We start from the raw sequence: 17,411 nt of genomic DNA on the forward strand, positions 1-17,411 counted from the left end.
GGCCCAGGGCCCCATGGCCCACCTGTTCCACGGGGTGCAGGAGCAGCACTACATCGCCCACACCATGGCCTACGCCGCCTGCCTCGAGCCCTATGCCACAGAGCCCGGGTGCAGGGCAGCCCGAAGGGCCTCCCATGGCCCACGGTGCTCCCCACAGCCCCTGCTGGCCCTCCTGGCCCTCTGCATGGCTGCCCTCACAGGGAGGGGCTGAGAGGCTCTGGCTGAGTCCCACTGTGGGCAGGACCAAGGGATGCAATAAACACGGGTTGCTTGTCTCCATCTGCCCTGCAAAAGTTCTCAGTGGCCGTCACCTCCTGAGGTGCTGCCCTGTGCCTGCCTCCCCAGCTGGCTGTGCCTCCTGGCTCTACCCTTGCACCAGCACTGCAGGCACTGGGGTGCAGGAGGTGATGAAATGCGGGTGAGGAGAGGCAATGTCCTGCCCAGCTTTGCCTGGTTGGAGCACTGTACACAAGGGTTGGTACATTCCTATCTAGGGCTGAGCAAGGAGCAGAGTTGTAGTCCACATCCATGGATTTATTGCCCATGAAAGCCTGGGAAGAGAGCAGGGTGCTCAGTGCACGAGTGACCCCAGGTGCTCCCCATCCCCACCGTTATCCCAGCTGAGAGCTGCCCACGGCGGCCTGGGACAGGGCGTGGCCCTGCCTGGCACCACAGCCAGGGTGCCCAGGGCAGGATTTAATGCTGTCACCACACTTCCTCTTGTCCCTGCATCTGCCTGTGCCCCAAGCCCATGTGTGCCCAGCAGGCACAGGGCCTTGTGCCAAGGAGGTGACACGAGCCCAGGCCGCGGCCTTTGCACTCGGCAGAGATGTGGTGACACACACCTCCACACACCCTGCTAGGGCTGATCCCTGTCCAAAGTCCCTCCCACAGCTGTTGGATTTACAGACACTGCCAGCAGTGTTGGCCTGTCAGATCTCAGCATGCAGCTCCTGGCATCCCTCAGCCTCTGCCTCTGCGCAGGGCTCGGCACCGCTGTCATTCCAGGTGGGCACAAGGACGGGGTTGGGGCCCGGCTGGCTGCGGTGGGTGCCCAGGGAAGCAGGGTGTCAGCCAGGCTGGCCACAAGGAGGGCCTGGGGAGGGGAGCTGGGGCTGCCCAGCTGAACAAGAATCAATGGGGCTTTGTCACCCCTGCCCTTCTTGGGCACCACTTTTCCCCCAGATTTTCACTTGCTTCTGTGCTGGGGGCTGGTCTGGGGGAAGCGCCTGTATCCTCTTATCACCGCTCCCTACCATGGGTTTGGCTCTGTCCCCCTCACCAGATAACTCCCCATCATGTCTGGTTTTGCTGTTCCCCCTTGTTCCTTGCCCCAGGACCCTAGGGCCAGGCAGTCAGTGCAAGCCTGCACGGTCTCTCCCCACCCCAAACAGCCCCAAACCACCTGGTGCATGTGAGAGGAAGCCCCAGCATGGGAGTGCTCAGGGAACAAGTATCCCTGGGCTCTGGGTACCCCTCAGGGATGCCCCAGGGATGCAGGTGCTGTTGTGCTGGGACTGATGGGTGTTTGCACTGTCCCAGCGGAGGAGGAGAATCCATCCTTCTGGTACAAGCAGGCAGCTGCAGCCATTGATGCCTCCTTAGAACTCCAGCCGAGGATACACAAAGCCAAAAACCTCATCATTTTCCTTGGGGATGGTGAGTCCAGCTGCACCCCAGCAAGCAGGCTGACATGGCCAGTACTCTGTTGAGTGGGATGTGTGCAGGGCACCTGGTCCCGAGGGTGACCAGGACCCTCTCTCTGCCCAGGATTTGGGATCCCCACCATCACAGCCACCCGCATCCTCAAGGCACAGCAGCGAGGGAAGCTCGGCCCTGAGACCCCTCTTGCTCTGGATGCTTTTCCCTACGTGGCTCTTTCTAAGGTAAATTCAATCATGCCGGGCATGGGGCCATGGTGATCCTGGGCATGGGGCCAGGTTTTCCCTGGCATGGGGCTGCTGGCAGCCCAGAGCTGCACGTATGTTGTGTATGGGGTACCTCCCCATGCCAAATGTATTTATGGGTGAGTGAATGAGTGTGGCACAGGTTGCTGGGGGGACACCCCACTGTGGACCCCTGCCCTGAGTCCCTCTATCTTTGGCAGACCTACAATGTGGACAGGCAGGTCCCTGACAGTGCAGGGACAGCCACAGCCTATCTCTGTGGGGTGAAGGGCAACTACCAGACCATAGGGGTGAGCGCGGCCGCCCGCCACTCACAGTGCAGCACTACGTTCGGCAACGAGGTGATCTCAGTGATGGAGCGAGCCCGCAGAGCTGGTAACAGGGGATGCAGAGCTCGGGAGAGCCCTGGGGGAACAAGGGGTGCCACACTGGGGGCTTCCCTCGGTGGTGGGGACTCTGTGTTGGGGTCCTTGGTGGGGCCTGATGAGCGGGGTTTGGCAGGGAAGGCAGTGGGCATCGTGACCACGACGCGGGTGCAGCACGCATCACCCTCGGGAACCTACGCACACGTGGTGGACAGGAACTGGTACGCAGATGCCAGCATGCCCCAGGAGGCGCGGCAGCAGGGCTGCAAGGACATCGCCTGGCAGCTGGTCCACAACGTCGACATCAACGTGAGTGCCGCACGCAGGAGGAGAGCAGGGACAGACCCCTCTCAGGGCACCCCCACTAACAACACTTTGTCCACCTCGTCCCCTCCAGGTGATCCTGGGTGGTGGTCGGAAATACATGACCCCCGTGGGGACACCGGACCCTGAGTACCCCGCCGACAGCAGCCAGAATGGGATACGCGAGGATGGCAACAACCTCATCGACATGTGGCTGCAGGCGCGGCCGGTGCGTGACGCGTCAGGGACGCTCCTCTGCCCACTGGCCCTGGCACAGGGACAGGCACCCACTGACCCCTCGGGGGATTTGCCCACAGGGCGCCCGCTATGTCTGGAACAGGACAGAGATGCTGGCAGCTGCTGCCGACCCCAACGTGAATTATTTGATGGGTAACAAATGACCCCTGTGCCAGGACCCAAGAGGCGCTGGGACACTCAGGCACTGATGCTGTCCCCAACACATTCCCTCACAGGTCTCTTTGAACCTGTGGACACAAAGTACAACCTGGTGCGTAACACCACCCTGGACCCGTCACTCACCGAGATGACAGAGGCAGCCATCACCATCCTGAGCAGGAACCCCAATGGCTTCTACCTCTTTGTGGAAGATAAGTTGGGGCTCCTGTCCCTGGGGCCAGTGACAGGGGGCTGTAGGGTGTGGGTATATGAGTTGTGCGTGCTGCTGTTGGTCCCCAGCCCATCGTGTGTGCCCATCTGCAGGTGGCAGAATCGACCACGGCCACCATGATGGTGCAGCCCACAAGGCACTGACGGAGGCAGTGGAGTTTGACTGGGCCATCGAGCGGGCAGGCACCATGACAGACGAGGATGACACCCTCACCGTCATCACTGCTGACCACTCACACGTCTTCGCCTTCGGGGGCTACACCCTGCGTGGCTCCTCCATCTTTGGTAGGGCCGTGCCCTTTCCTGGGTACTGCCAGCCCTGTGCCACCCTGACTGTGGCCAGAGGGGTGATATGGGTGTTCCTTGGATGATCCTCCTCCTTCTTCTCCTCCTCATCTTCCTCCTCCATTGCCCCTTCCCCAGCTCTGGGCCAAAAGAAAACTACTGATGGGAAGAACTACACATCGATCCTCTACGGGAATGGGCCAGGATATCCCGGCGGTATACGGCCTAACGTGGACCCAGAAACAGCCAGTGAGGACACAGAGGCCATGGCTTGGGTGGTGGGGTGGAACTGGAGGCCATCATTGCCCCCCCTCACCTTCTTCTCTCCCCTCCACAGTGCAGTATGAATACCTGCCACAGGCAGCTGTGCCACTGGGTTCAGAGACCCATGGTGGTGAGGACGTGGCCATCCTAGCCAAGGGCCCCATGGCCCACCTCTTCCACGGAGTGCAGGAGCAGACCTATGTAGCCCATGCCATGGCCTACGCCGCCTGCATCGAGCCCTACACTGACTGCCGCCAGCGGAACTCCAGCCCCGGCATCCGCGGCAGCCCCCTGGCCCTGCTCCTGCCTGCCCTCCTTCTGCCCCTCTTCCGCTGATGCCGTGTCCCTAGCGCACCCCACGGGACACACTCACGTTCCCCTCCCTCCCCACGGTGTGGCACCTGCAGGCAGCTTTCTGAAGCATCGCTGCTCTGGACGCAGCAGCCATGGGGACATCGAATCCCGGGCAGTGGGGGCTTAAATAAACACGCAGTGTGACTCTGGTGGGACAGGCGTGTTCATGGAGTGGGGGTGCCTGTGCCATGTGGGCAGGGCTGGGCGTGCTGCCCACTGCTCCCATCCCCTGGCCATGGCCCCTGGCAGCCACCCAGCATATCCAGCGCTTTATTGACCAGAAACAGCAGCGGAAAATACAGCAGTGTCCGTGTGCCTGCGCTCCCAGGCAGGCCGGCATCGCCTGGCCCGGCTGCGCCGCTGTGCCCCCCCGGGCAGGGCTGGTGCGTGGACAGGGGGCTGGCATGGGGAGGGCACCGTGCAGGGGAGGCTTTTGGCATGGGGCAGACCCTTGGAGACAGTGAAGTTCTCCACCTTCCTTGACTGATGCTGGGATGGATGTGGTAGGCCTGGGTGAAGGGTTTGGGCTGGGTGAACACAAAATGGGGTACAGGTGTGCCTGGGTGTGCCCTTGTTCCTCCATGGGCAATGAGGATCCCTCACAGAACAGGGCAGTGGATGGGAGAGGGATGGGCAGGAGGAAGCGGCCAAGCCCAATTGTCTCTGCTGCCTACAGCCCTATGGCAGCTGCCTGCCTTTGGGGTGACCCCCGTGACACCCGAGGGTGCCCCCTTTATCTGGAGAATCAGAAGGGAGATGGGAATTTGGGGAGTAGGCACAATATGTCGCTTGGGTAGGGGAGGGGATGGAGGGTCCCAGCCTGCTGAAGGGGATCAGCCTCACCACACTGAGCACTTGTGCACTGGGTTCATGGGTGAGTTCTTGGGGCAGTGGAAGACCCGTCCAAACTCCTCAAACTGTGAGACACTGCCCAGGACCCTGCCAGGAAAGGAGAGGACCTCAGAGCTGGGCACCCCCTGCACTGCTGCCTCACACCCCACTCACAGCACGTGCTCGCCCCAGCAGAACCCCACCCCTGCCCCAGGGATATCACCCAAAATCTGCTGGCACCAGCACTCCAAAGGGTGCTCATCCCACTTTGCGCAGCACTGACATCTGTGGGGAAGGCTGGCACCCACCATGCCCCCAAACCCCCATTTTGGGAGCACCCAGTACCTGTAGTGCTCCGGGGCGTGCTTGTCTGTCAGCACCTGCAGGTAGATGGACTGGGATCTCCGCTTGATGCACCAGTTCTGCAGGGGACAAAAGTTCCATGGACAAACCACACGGGGCACCCTGGGTCCTGGCAACCACCAGGACACCGTGGCCCTTCTGGCTGCTAGGGACTGAGGGCAGTGATGCCCTGATTGAATTTGTTAGTGTAGGGTTTCCCAGGAGCCTGTGTACATGGTGGGCTGGGAGAGCATGGAGTCATGTCTGTTATTGTAGGGTCTCTGGGGGTGCTCCTTCAGGGCTGAGCTCTCTACCCTGAGCCCAGGACTTGCTGATGCAGCTGAGCCCAGCTCCTGGCCATTGGCCATGTGTTCCACAAGGCTCTCTCCTCATCCCTTTGGGCTACTGGCCCCACACAAGGTGACCCTCCTGCCCCAATAGCTGTTACATGTGAGGAGGACAGGGGCTCACCTGGGCAAAGGCGATGAAGAAGAGCTGGTCGTGTGTGTATTTCATGTGGTGCAGGGGGTGCTCGGGGCCATGCTCCCTCACCCACTTCTGGTAGGCCTGGAGAACAAGGGATGCCTGGATACCATGGCCTGGGTACTCCCACAAACCCACCCTGGACCCAGCCCCAAGCCCCCAGCAAGCAGCAGTCAGGATCCTGACCACCCCTTGCTGCAGGTTGTAAGGAGAGTTTGGGGCATCTCCTCCCCATCAACAGGGATGGCAAAAGCAGATGCCCATGGCTGTAACACCCAGAGTGGGGGGGACACTCACGTAGTAGGCGAGTTTGAGCCCCCCCATGTCAGCGATGTTCTCCCCCAGTGTGTGTTTGCCATTCACCTGCCAAAGGAGAAGTGACAGCATCAACCGAGGTGTCCCCATCCCCATGCTGGCACCGAGGGGATGAGAACTCCCCAAATGCCCTGAGGAATTTCCAGGCTTAGGGTGATGAATTGCTGGTCTCAGAGCTGGGCAGGGCAGAGTCAGTTCTCCTGCAGGCACCCAGCCCTAAGTGATGGGGCAGCAGAGACCCCACCATGGGGCAGCTGTGCCCTGCTGGCCATCGCCTGGCAGGATAGGGGGTCTCACCCTCTGGTTGTAGACAGTGAAGTTGTCATAGAGGTTGACGATGCACTGCGCCTTCTTCAGGAACTTGCTGTACGACCTCTCCGTCCACCAGTGCACCAGGTTCCCGTGCCGGTCATACTGTCCCCCTGCCAAGGCAACCGCCACCTCCAGGAGTCCCAAGGGACCCAGGCGTCCTGCCTGGCTGCCCCAGCCCATCCTCACATCCGGGCAGGATACAGGAGGGACACTCACCCCAGTCATCGTAGCCATGGGTCAGCTCGTGCCCAATAATGGTACCAATCCCACCATAGTTCAGCGACCTGTTGGATGGGGAACAGAGGTGAGAGGATGGAGAGCACCATGCTGGCAGAGATGGGGGTGACCCCATGACATGGCAATGCCTAGCCATCCCCCAGCCCCACACTCACTGCGGGAACTCGGGGTCGTAGAGCGTGGGCTGCAGGATGCCAGCAGGGAACACTGGGGACACAGGAGAACATTGCAGTTGGTGTCACCCTGCCCTGTACCCACCCACAGCATCACCCAGCACCACGGGACCCTGGGCCTTGTCCCCATCCCAGATCCTCCCCACTCCCCCCTGGGGGCAGATCAAGGGCAGACAGTGCTCACCCATCTGGTTCTTGTTGGGCAGGTAGTAGGCGTTCAGTGCCTGGGGAGGCAGCAGCCACCTGCAAGGAGAGACAGCAGTGCTGGGCTGCACAACACTGAAGCACATGGAAGTGCCATCCCTCTGCACTGCTGGGGAACAGGGGGGCACTCCTGGCATCCCTGTGCCCTTCTGCCTACAGCCTGTGGGCTGCATCCGGGCATGGGAACAGGGGACGCTGCTAGCACCATGCTGGGCCCCTCCATGTCCCCCCAGGACAAGGGGATACCCACGCGGACTTATCCACCTCCTGCCGGATCTTCTTCACTGAGAGCCTGATGCCAAAGGCGATGCTGTTGAGGATGTTCTTGAAGTAGGTCTTCTCATTCACCTCAAACTGGGGGGACACAGCCACATCAGAGGACATGCCAGCCCCAAGAGTGTGGAGGGCAGGCCTGTGGTGTCCTCCCACCCCTGTGAGCCTTGGTGACTGTGTGGAAATGTCACAAGTGTGTTCTCATGTCCCATGCTGGGTGCCCACAGGGGCAGCTGCTTCTCTGCCAGCTCTGGGAGGTCCCTGGGCCACGCTGGCACCCCCAGTCCTTGCCAAGGATGGGGCTGAGCTCTGGGAGCTGCAATGTGGGGAAGGAAGCACCATCCCAGACTCCAGGGACTGTATGGCACTGCCAGTGTGGGGCACCCTGCCAGCAGTGAGCACCAGGAGGGGGCTTGTTTTGAGGTGGCATCTCCACAGAGCCTGATGCAGATGTGGGGACCATCTTCCCCCACCATGTGCCCATGTCCTTACATGCTCCCAGGCTATCCCTTGCCTCATATTCCTTGTCGATGGCCTCTGGCTTCAGGAGGAAATCAGGGTACCCAATCATCACCATCATGTACCGGAGCTGTGGGCAAAATCAGTGGTGTATTCAGGCCCCTATCCTGTGTGCCTCTGTGCTGGTGATGGGGCCAAAGACACAAGTGCATGCTAGGGGCCACTACCTTGGCCCTGGCTGCTCTCCGTGTCTCCTCGTCCATCCAATCCAACTCATCCAGGCGCTGGTCAAGGATGTATTTGATGTCCTCCACCAGCTGCTGCACCTATGGTGGGTCACCATGGTGCTGGCATGGCATCCCCACCATCCACCACCGGCCAGACAGCCCTTGGCAGTGGGCACTCTGGCAAGGTGATGGGAGATCGGGGTGGCTTCTGCCCATAGGCAGCATCACCTACCTTGGCTTTGCTGGCAGAGGAGAAGTGCTCCTCAACGAAGAGAGCTCCCAGGGCCATTCCAAAGTGCTTGTTAGCCTGGCTCAGGCAGATCTTACCCGGCTCCAGCTGCTTCTCATTGCCCTCCATCTCCTTGGAGAGCTCGTGGATGGCATCACGGAAGGGGGTGGAGAGGTGCTCGCTCAGCACCACCACGATGCGCCACAGCATGTAGTTGTGAAGGATCCTGGGACAGGGACAGGGGCGGCCCTCAGCATGTCCCCAGGCACAGGGACAGTGGGAGCATGTGCCAGGATGGGGACACCCCTGCTCGGGGACATCTCTGCTTGGGGACACCCCTGATCGGGGACACAGGGGCCATGGCTGGTGGGGCACAGGGACAGGCCGGCACCACGTCCCTCCCTGAGGTGCCATGAGTCTGGTGACCTCTGGCAGGGGTGGCTCAGCAGGTGTCCAGGCACGACCAGGATGCTGTGGGGCTCACAACAGAGCCTTTCCCACAAGCTTTCCCAGATTTCCTGTGCCCAGCACGGCCTTCCCGCACCAGGAGGAGGGTGATGGTGGGAGGTTCCAGGCACAGCTGTCCTGTGCCCCCTGCCAGGCTGGGAAAGGTGCCAGGGGCACAGGGGGTGCCAGCCCCCCTCACCTGCTGGGTGTCACACGGATGAGGTTGGACACCTTGTGCATGTAGTCATTGGCCAGCAGCACCACCTCCTCCTCCTCCGAGAAGCTGTCATGGAAGATGCGATCCAGCAAGCGCTTCCACTTGAGCTACCAGGGCAGGCACTGTCAGGGGGGCATGGGGACCCCCACTCCATGCCACCCTGAAGGGGACCCCCTTCAGCCTTTCCAGCCTCCCACCAGAGGAGTGCATTATCCTCAGGTGGATTTGACTGGGACAGGTGGTGGGCATTAAGGGCATGGAGGAGGGGGACGGGCACAAGTGTGGGGCACAGGCAGATGGTAGCAGGCTGGCACCGAGGGCACTCACCGTGGGAGTGATGCGCTGCAGCTCGGCCAGGGTCACTTTGTGGTACATGCTGCCAACATCCCTGCGCACGTCGTCGTACTCGGACACCGTGATCTACACAGGGTGGGCATGGCTGTCACCACCCCACTGCCCCCCTTGGGGTGACACAGGGATAGTGCTCTGGGCATCGCTAATGTGGGTACTGACCCATATCCTTCCCACTCCCTGCCCCAGGAACCCTCTGCTGCCAGAGGGACCCTGAGGGCTAGTCAGAAGGTGCCAAGGAACTGGGTTATCTGAGGAATGGGCACACACATTCCTCCATAGTCCAGACTAAGGTCCCTAAGACCTGTATGTGGAGTCTACAAGGGCCCAGAGTGGCCTCACAAGGAGTAGGGCTGGGACTGAGGGTTCTCAGCATGTGGGACTGGGTGCCTGAAGCTCTGCCATGAGGTCGTCAAGAGGATGAGATCCCCAAGTTCTAGGTCTGAAGGTACCCAAGGGCTGGGAGAGGAAGTCCCCATGGAGGGATTGGAATGAGATTGCTCAGAAGCAGATATGGATGTCCCCCAAAATCTGTGACTGGGATGTCCAAGGGCTGGACAAGGGCACCCCAAGGCTCATGGCATGTATCCGTCTCACATTGGCGAGGTGCTGCTCCAGCTGCAGGATCTCCTGGGCTTTCTGCTCCACGTTCTCAGCCCCCAGGAGGGTGAGCAGTCGCTCCATGAACACTCGGTATGCGGCCAGGATCTGTTCAGAGGGAAGGGATGCTCAGGGCCACCCCCCACTGTCCTGTGGCACCCCATTCCCCAGCACTGCTGGCACTGGGTGCCCTCTGTCTGCCAGCCATGCTGGCTGCTGCTCCCTCTCCTGCTGTCCCCAGGCCGCCGTTGTGCCCCCCTCACCTTCTCGCTCTCCTCATCCTGCCCCAGGTAGAGGGTCCGTTCGGGCAGGGTCAGCCCGTCCTGGTCGATCTGGGGCGAGAGATGGGCACTGGGTGAGCAGAGGGAGGGCCCTGTGCAGGGCCAGGCTCCCCTCACCTTCCCCATATCACAGAATGGCCCTGGTGTCCCTGGAGCCAAGGATGGCAGTGTGCTGGAGCAGCCCCAGGAATGGGCACGTCCCTGCCTCAGTTTCCCTCCTGCTGCAGGCTGCTGGAGCTGCAGCAGGCAGCATGCAACAGGCTGGGAGTGCTGGGCACAGAGCAGGCCCCTGCTCCACGGCCTGACTGGCACATGGGTTGCCCCACAGCCTGCCCTATGCTGCCAGCACTCTCTGCCCCGTCCCTGCTCCCTGGTGTCCCCCACCTGCCCCATGGGCAGCCCCACTGCTGTGCTGCAGCCTGCATGGCGAGCTGCATGGACACCCTCGCTCTTCTCACACATCCCTGCTGGGCTGCAACCACAGGCACAGCCTCCAAGCCAAACACACACCTGAGCACACTTGCACGTGCCTGCACACTCACACACACAAGCACACAGGTAACTCACCCCTCTGGACACACACCTATGGATGTTCACATGCCTACACAAGCAACATCCATTTTTCTGTTTTACCCCTGCTCCATGCACACATGCACACACACACACACACACACACACACACACACGTGCACTCCTTCCTTCTCTCTCTCTGGCTCAGCTCCCCCCAGCTCACTGCACCAGCCCCCCTCCCATCACACAGCCACAGCACTGCCCGCGCACCCACGGGCACCTCCAGCCTTCCTCCCCATCTTTCTCATCCCCCCTGCCCCCTTTGCTTTCCTGGATGGGCGCTGAAACCTGCAGCCCCCACACACCCCCCAGCCCCCATACACCCTGTCCACCCTGTCCACTCACACCCATCGCACACCCACCGCAATCACACCCCCGATACCCTTAGCCCTGGCTGTCACACCCATCTGCCCCCTCACCCCGGTATCCCACCCCGCGCACTCCCGGTCCCGCTCAGCCTCCCATCCTTTCCCTGTGACCGACGCTCCCTCTAGTGTTGCACACGCGCGGCCGGAGCCGGCAGCGAGCCGCCCTGCCCCGCACACCCACTCACACTCACATCCCACAGCCCCACTACCGCACAGGGAACGGGGCGGCTCGGCTCCACCGCTGTGTCCCCCCACTGCCCTCGCCATCACCACCACCTCGTCCCCACCACGCCCACCCGTGCTCACTCTTTCCCTGCTATGCCCACCTCCGTGCCCATCACCGAGCCCACCACGGCATCCCTGCTGTGCCACTGCTGTGCTCCCTCCATGCCCACCACTGCATCCCCACACCCACCAGGAGACCTGGCTAGCCAGACAAAGCCCACCTGTACTCTGGTGGCACCTCAGGGTGAGTGACATGGTCTGGCAGGGATGGGAAAGACTGAGAAAGCCATGGGAAAATGCCCTGGCACAGTGCTGGGGGATTGGTGGGCATCCCCCTGCCTCTGTCTGGGGCTTGTCCCCGTGCACAAGTGGCAGCCACAATGCCAAGGTGAGGGCTTGGCTGCCAGCACTCTGCAGACCCTGGTGCCCTCTGGGCTGTCCTCAGCACCCAGGCAGGTGTCACTGCCTCACTCCATGCATGCCTCTGCCCATGTCCTCAACCCTGTCCTGGAGGTGCCCCTGACACAGGGGCCCCATGCTGGAAAGACAGGAGGGTCCCCAGGGACAAGAGGGGTCCCCACCCCAGCCACCTGCTGCAGCCAAGCCCAGCCCCTGCGCAGGTGCCTCTGCAGCAAGGACAGTGACACCGCCAGGTGTCAGCGGCACTGCTGGGTGCCCGGGGCAGGGGCAGCCGCAGGGGCACGGTGCCCTCACCCGGATGACGTAGCGGGAGGTGTTCCTCTCGTCCAGGCTGACGGTGAGGGAGAAGAGCACGGCAGCACTGTAGACGCCCTGTGTCTTGTAGAGCAGCTCGTTGATGTCCCTGCGCTCCGGAGGGGCGTCCCAGCCACCGCACTCCCCGATGACCTCCAGCATGGGCCGGGGCCCGAGCCGATCGATCTCGGCCCGGTCCAGGCACGAGCGGAAGAACTCCTTGACCTTCCTCTCTGCCGAGGCGCGGGCCCGGCGCCGCACGGGCCGGCTCAGCAGCGCCCGCAGCTTGGCCTCGTTCTGCTCGGCGATGGCCCCGATGGTGCCGTACACCAGCTTGTCCTCGGGGATGCCGTGCCGCCGGAGCCAGCCGCCACAGGCGAACGAGTAGAAGTCCTGGCAGGGGTCGATGGTAGCATCCATGTTGGCACTTAGGAAGCGGGATGCCCTCAGGAAGGCCTTCTTCTCCTGGCACCCCTCCAGGCAGTAGCTGTCCCCTTCGGTCGCCAGGTACTTGAGGACCAACATGCACGTCAAGATGACGCAGAGCCCCGCAGCGAAGACCAGCCCTGAGAGCAGGCAGACCTCCCGGCGGCTCCAGCGGGGCAGCCCCCCACGGCGCTTCTTGGCACCTGCGCCCAGCTGGAGCGCGAAGCCGTTGGGCAGCGTCCCGCTCTGGTACTTGCTCACGTACTTCACCTCCTGAAACTCATCGTAGTGCGCTGTCAGCGAGTAGGTCTTCTCCATGGCCGGGGATGGGGCTCCCCGCCAGCAGCGCTGGTGCAGGGGCTCAGGGCAGGCGGAGGGCAGGCTCAGGCAGCCCACAGTTCATGCCGGAGCCGTGCCTGCCACGGGGAACTGGTGATGTCCGGGTGAGTAAGGAAGCTCCTGGAAAAGGCAGAGGAGATGGATGGGGGGGGATTGGGAGGAGCAAGGGTAGGGGGGTTACTTCTTGTCGTCATTGCTGCCTGTATATCCATCCCCATGTGTGCCCCACTGCTGGCACTGAGATTGTCCATAGCGCCAGGAGCTTGGTGGCACCTCTACCCATGGCTGTCCTCTCTGCCAGTTCCTTTGGTGACAGGGCAGGTCATCTGCATGCAGGACACCTGCATGATGGCAGATTTCAGTCTCTGGCACAGCTAATCTCAGACCCTCCACACCCACACAGTGCTCCAGCCAGAGCACCCATGATGGGTGGATGTCCAAGGTGTTCCATGAACCCAAACTCAGCACCATGAGAACCCTTCGCAACAAGGGGGAGCAGAAGGCTGCCAGTCTCTCTGGGTGGGGTATGGATGGGGTGAGCAGACTGGGGAAGAGGGGCTTTGGGGAGATTTGTGAGGGGAGCCGTGGGCTGGGCCAGGTTGAGTGGCCCCACACTGGGTTGCATGGGTGGTGCTGCGCCATGGCGGGCGGTGTTGCATTGTGCTGTGTGGGGTGGTGCTGCGCCGTGTTGCATTGCATTGTGTCAAATTGTGGAGCAGTGCGTGACGTGTGAACAAAGTTAATTCCAGTCTGGGGGGAACCCTGCACCCCGTGGACACAGCACAGCATTCCCCCACAATCATCGCCACCATCCACCCAACCCCTCTCCACTGGGAGGTGCACGACAGGCAGGGGTGTCTGTCAGGGTGACACGCTGGGAGGAGGGGTCTGCCCATGGGGAAAGGAGGGTAGGGACATAGATGAGTGTGAGGAGGGGTCTTCAAAGGGACACCCTGCTTCTTGCTAGGTGAAGAATGGTATCCGGATTTGCAGGTGGGGGAGGACAAAAAGCCGCTCGGGATGTGGCCGGCATCCCCACAGCGGGGCTGCCCCGCGCCCCGTCCTTCCGCAACTTGGGCAAAGTTGTGCCCCGGCGCAGCAGCCCGGCAGTGCCCGTGCCAGGGAGCTGCTGCCGTCGGAAAGTTAGCGGGGCCGGCAGCCGGCACGACAAAGCGTGGGGGGGCAGGGGGCTGTCCGGGAAGCTCGAGGGATGCTGCTCAGTGCGCTGCCCGAGATGCTCAGGGGATGCTCGGGGGTTCCCGGGGGATGCTGCCCGCGATGCTCGGAGGATGCCGCCTGCCCAGGATGTTCGGGAAGGTGCTGCCGGGATGGCAGGGAAATGCTCGGGGGGTGCTAGGGAGATGCCGGTCGGGATGATGCCTTTGGTGCTCGGGGCCATGCTCGAGGGTTGCTCGAGGGATGCTCGGGAAGTGCTCCCCGGGATGATTCCCGGGATATTCGGGGGATTCTCGGGGACTGCTCCCCGGGCTGCTCGCGGGGTGCTCACCGAGGTACTCGAGGGATGCTGGGGGGATGATCTTCGTTCTGCTGCCCGGGAGTACGCGGGTGCTCGGGGATCGCTCGTGGTTAGCTCACCGAGATACTTGGAGGATGCTCCCGGGATGCCGTGGCGACGCTGCCGGGATGCTCGGGGACGCCGTCCGGGATGCTCGGGGGGCCCTGGGGGTGCTCAGCGGCTCTCTCAAGGGGTGTCAGGAGGCTGCCGGGGGCTGGCCAGCCCCGCGCCACCCGTCCGGCTGCGCGCCCCGCGCTCCGCTCCGCGCCCCGCGCCGCGGCTGGCGGAGCGGCGGGGCCGGAGGGAGGCGGCGGGGCGGGGAGGGGGTGGTGTCTCCAGCCCGGCTCTCCCGCAGGCCAGGCTCCATTAACGAGATTATTATGCAAAAGAAGCAGCCCTGTGCCACCCGCCAGCCTTACCTCATCCTCGCCGGCGGGGAGGTAGGGCAGGGGTGTCCCTGGGCCCCTTTACCCCGGGGGGGGGCTGGCACAGGGCTGGCAGTGCCAGTCCGCCTGGCACTCCCCGTGCGGGGACCGTGCCGTCACCCCCGGCAGCCGGACCCCCGAGGGGCACGAGTGGGCACAGCAGACGGCCTGTGCCAGGGGCATCCTGGCACCCCCTCCCTGCCCGGGCACCCCGGGGGCCCAGCCCGGCCCGGCCCCGTTCTGCCACAGTGGGTGCAGGGGGACAGAACTGCGGGTGGGCAGGAGACAGAGCCTGAAAGGCTCCGGGTGAGATGGCAGGCACGGGGGTGGCAGGGGTGGCACGAGGAGGAAGCCGTGCATTGAGCACACAGGCAAAGGTCCGGGAATATTAAACTGCATTGCAGATAAATCCCCAACATAAATATCGTGAGCTGCTCTGCCACGGGGGGGCCCAGCAAGGAGATTTATAGCCCAGTGATTCCCACGGTGGCCCCCTGCAGTGCCTGGGTACTCTGGCCCCCTGTGGCCACCCTGCCTGTCGTGCTCAGGGGTGCCCTGCTACCCTCACCCTCCTGTGCCAGTGCATCCCTGGGTGCTCAGAGGGGACTCTGAGTCTCCTGGGTGCTGGGGAGGGACAGCATGTGCTGTGCTGTGGCATGGGGCCCTGCTTGTCATGGCACAGGTGGCTCAGTGTTGTGGGACTTGCTCTCTCGTCCTGTGGGTACTGTGGGCTGGCCCCAGGCACAGCTCTCGGTGCCTGGGGCTGCTGAGGCTGCTCTGTCTGTGCTGGGCTGCTGGGCATGGCCCGGGCACAGCACCTTCTGCAGCAGCCAGGCCCAGCATCACCTGCACAGGCAGTGGCACACATGTACATCACGTGTACACTCACACACACTGACATGCACCAGCACAGACACACCCTCTGTGCCTTCACACACGCTCTCACACTCAAGCACTCACTGCCTTCCACGTGTACCCTGGCACACTAAACACAAGCTCAGGTGTTGCAGCTCAGCTTTCATGGGGCACACACCAAAGCAGAGAGAATCATGAGTCCCACAAGAGAGGCAGCTCAGGCTCAGGCACCCTAAGCAGCCAGGTATCACCAACCCCAGTGGGATGCAAGAGCACCCCATCAGGCTGGGCACAGGGAATCCACCCTGCTGTTCATGAGGGAGATAGGAGCATGGAACTCCCCATGCCTGCACTTACCCAGCTCTGAGATGTGCTTGGTGCCTTGGTTGGAGCATGATGGATGCACATGGGGGCGGGGAGGGCCTGGTGTTATTAACAGCCCTGGGTATTGCTCCAACAGGGCTGTAAAAATTAAAGGCGTGTGGATATAAAATAATGGATAAATCTGAGCTGGCCGCAGAGCGCTGCGGTGTCCCGCAGGTGTTGGCATCTCAAAAAGCCAGGGTACAGCAGGTGTGGGGTGGGCACCTGTGGGTAAATATGGGGCATCAGGCAGTGCCTGCACCCTGACTTTCCCTAAAAAGGTCCACTGAGTGCCCTGAGAGGATGTGCAGGCAGTGCCAACCTGTGGAACTGGCACTGCAAGGCAAGCAGCTGCTGCTGGAGCTGGAATGGAAGAAAAGAATTTACCCCTTTGCAGACTGGCCTGGGGGACAGGGCACCTGCTTATGGATGCCAAGCGCTGCCCAGCCCACACACACCCAACAGCAGGATCCGTGCCATGGGGCCAACACACCCAGAGATCACCAGGTGGGTGTGAGCATCCCGTGGCCCGGCGCTCATCATCACCCAGCCCGCCAGCCCCGCTCCGCCTTGCCCATCCCGCGGGCCACCCCGCCGGCATCCTCATTTTCCCCAAGATTAGCCGCGGCGCGGGAGCTTCCGCGCATCGCCAGCAGGTGACAAATAAGATTTTTCCACTCTCCCGAGCACCCGGCATGGGTCTGTCATTGAAAATGCAAAGCAGCGCGGTGCCAACCTCCTCCACCCGCTCTCACCTCTGTCAGCCCCTCAGCGCTGAGCACCCAGCCAGATGAACCCCCCACCATCACCTCCAGAGCCCCGCTGTGCTCCCTCGGCAGCGCTGGGGCGCAGGGATGGTGCCTTCACGCCCAATAAAGCAGGGCAGGTTCCCGGGGGTTTCTTAGAGGGATGCTAGCTTGGGAGTGTCAGCCTGGGTGGGCAATACGGCCTTTTGGTGCACCCACATGCTGGCGGAGGTTTGCACCAGTGAGGGGCTGTCCCTTATAGGAAACACCTGGCCCAAGACTTGCCTGTTTGGGGTGGGCATCACCCCACAAGTCCCACCCCAAGGAGGCCCATCCCCAGCACCCAAGGCGGGAGTAGGAGAGTGCTCCGCCCCACAGCTGGGTGCATCCACCCATTACGCACAACCCTCACCCGTGGACTCACCTTTCCCAAACCCCTCAGTCGTCGTCATTGTCCCCTTCCCCCCCAAAACCCCTCGGTTTCCCCCAGCTCCAAACCTGGCATCCCTTTAGTGCCGTGCCCCCAGCTCAGAGCACGGCACCCCCCAGCAGCCCCCAGCCCCACTCCCCCCGCAGCCGCCGCGTCTCCCCTCCGCTATTGTCAGAGGGTTGCCTCTGCCTCTGTCTGCGAAATTAATTCGGAGGTGGAGAGGGAGAATTATGTAAAGTGTGGTTATTCTGGAGCGGCGGGGGAAGCGCGGCTGATGGCAAAGTGCCTTTTTGTGTGTTTAATATGCATTTTTTTCCAGCGGTGCATTTTCAGGCGGGTAATTTGCTG

At 62.3% G+C, this 17,411-nt stretch overlaps 2 protein-coding genes across 3 annotated transcripts; one reads left to right on the plus strand and one right to left on the minus strand.

Annotated features, from left to right (window-relative positions):
• Positions 1-944: 944 nt before the first annotated feature.
• Positions 945-3,573, plus strand: LOC131562373 (intestinal-type alkaline phosphatase-like). The gene is made up of 9 exons (XM_058812040.1): positions 945-1,008; positions 1,543-1,659; positions 1,771-1,886; positions 2,108-2,282; positions 2,409-2,581; positions 2,670-2,804; positions 2,893-2,965; positions 3,049-3,181; positions 3,294-3,573. Exons 1-9 carry the CDS (start codon positions 945-947, stop codon positions 3,571-3,573), a joined length of 1,266 nt encoding a protein of 421 aa, XP_058668023.1.
• A 1,211-nt stretch (positions 3,574-4,784) lies between these two features.
• Positions 4,785-12,707, minus strand: ECEL1 (endothelin converting enzyme like 1). 2 transcript variants are annotated; one of them, XM_058812393.1, is made up of 17 exons: positions 11,964-12,707; positions 10,069-10,137; positions 9,803-9,913; positions 9,182-9,274; positions 8,837-8,961; positions 8,194-8,416; positions 7,962-8,060; positions 7,790-7,864; positions 7,259-7,356; positions 6,983-7,041; positions 6,781-6,832; positions 6,605-6,672; positions 6,374-6,498; positions 6,059-6,124; positions 5,750-5,845; positions 5,282-5,358; positions 4,785-5,044 (listed from the first exon to the last, which is right to left on the minus strand). In XM_058812393.1, exons 1-17 carry the CDS (start codon positions 12,705-12,707, stop codon positions 4,945-4,947), a joined length of 2,280 nt encoding a protein of 759 aa, XP_058668376.1. In that variant the 3' UTR covers positions 4,785-4,944. The 2 variants fall into 2 exon arrangements, with proteins under 2 accessions (XP_058668376.1, XP_058668375.1); XM_058812392.1 differs by having other exon boundaries at positions 7,253-7,356.
• Positions 12,708-17,411: the final 4,704 nt, after the last annotated feature.

This window comes from Ammospiza caudacuta, chromosome 11 (assembly GCF_027887145.1).
Source record: "Ammospiza caudacuta isolate bAmmCau1 chromosome 11, bAmmCau1.pri, whole genome shotgun sequence".
NCBI classification, from domain to species: Eukaryota; Metazoa; Chordata; class Aves; order Passeriformes; family Passerellidae; genus Ammospiza; species Ammospiza caudacuta.

Coding starts and splice junctions, on each gene's coding strand:
- LOC131562373 (XM_058812040.1), top strand. CDS start 945: ATGCAGCTCCTGGCATCCCTCAGCCTCTGCCTCTGCGCAGGGCTCGGC. Junction 2,283..2,408: donor GGAGCGAGCCCGCAGAGCTG/GTAACAGGGGAT, acceptor GGGGTTTGGCAG/GGAAGGCAGTGGGCATCGTG. Junction 2,966..3,048: donor CAACGTGAATTATTTGATGG/GTAACAAATGAC, acceptor ATTCCCTCACAG/GTCTCTTTGAACCTGTGGAC.
- ECEL1 (XM_058812392.1), bottom strand. CDS start 12,707: ATGGAGAAGACCTACTCGCTGACAGCGCACTACGATGAGTTTCAGGAG. Junction 6,499..6,604: donor CCATGGCTACGATGACTGGG/GTGAGTGTCCCT, acceptor TTGCCTTGGCAG/GGGGACAGTATGACCGGCAC. Junction 5,846..6,058: donor GGCTCAAACTCGCCTACTAC/GTGAGTGTCCCC, acceptor CTTGTTCTCCAG/GCCTACCAGAAGTGGGTGAG.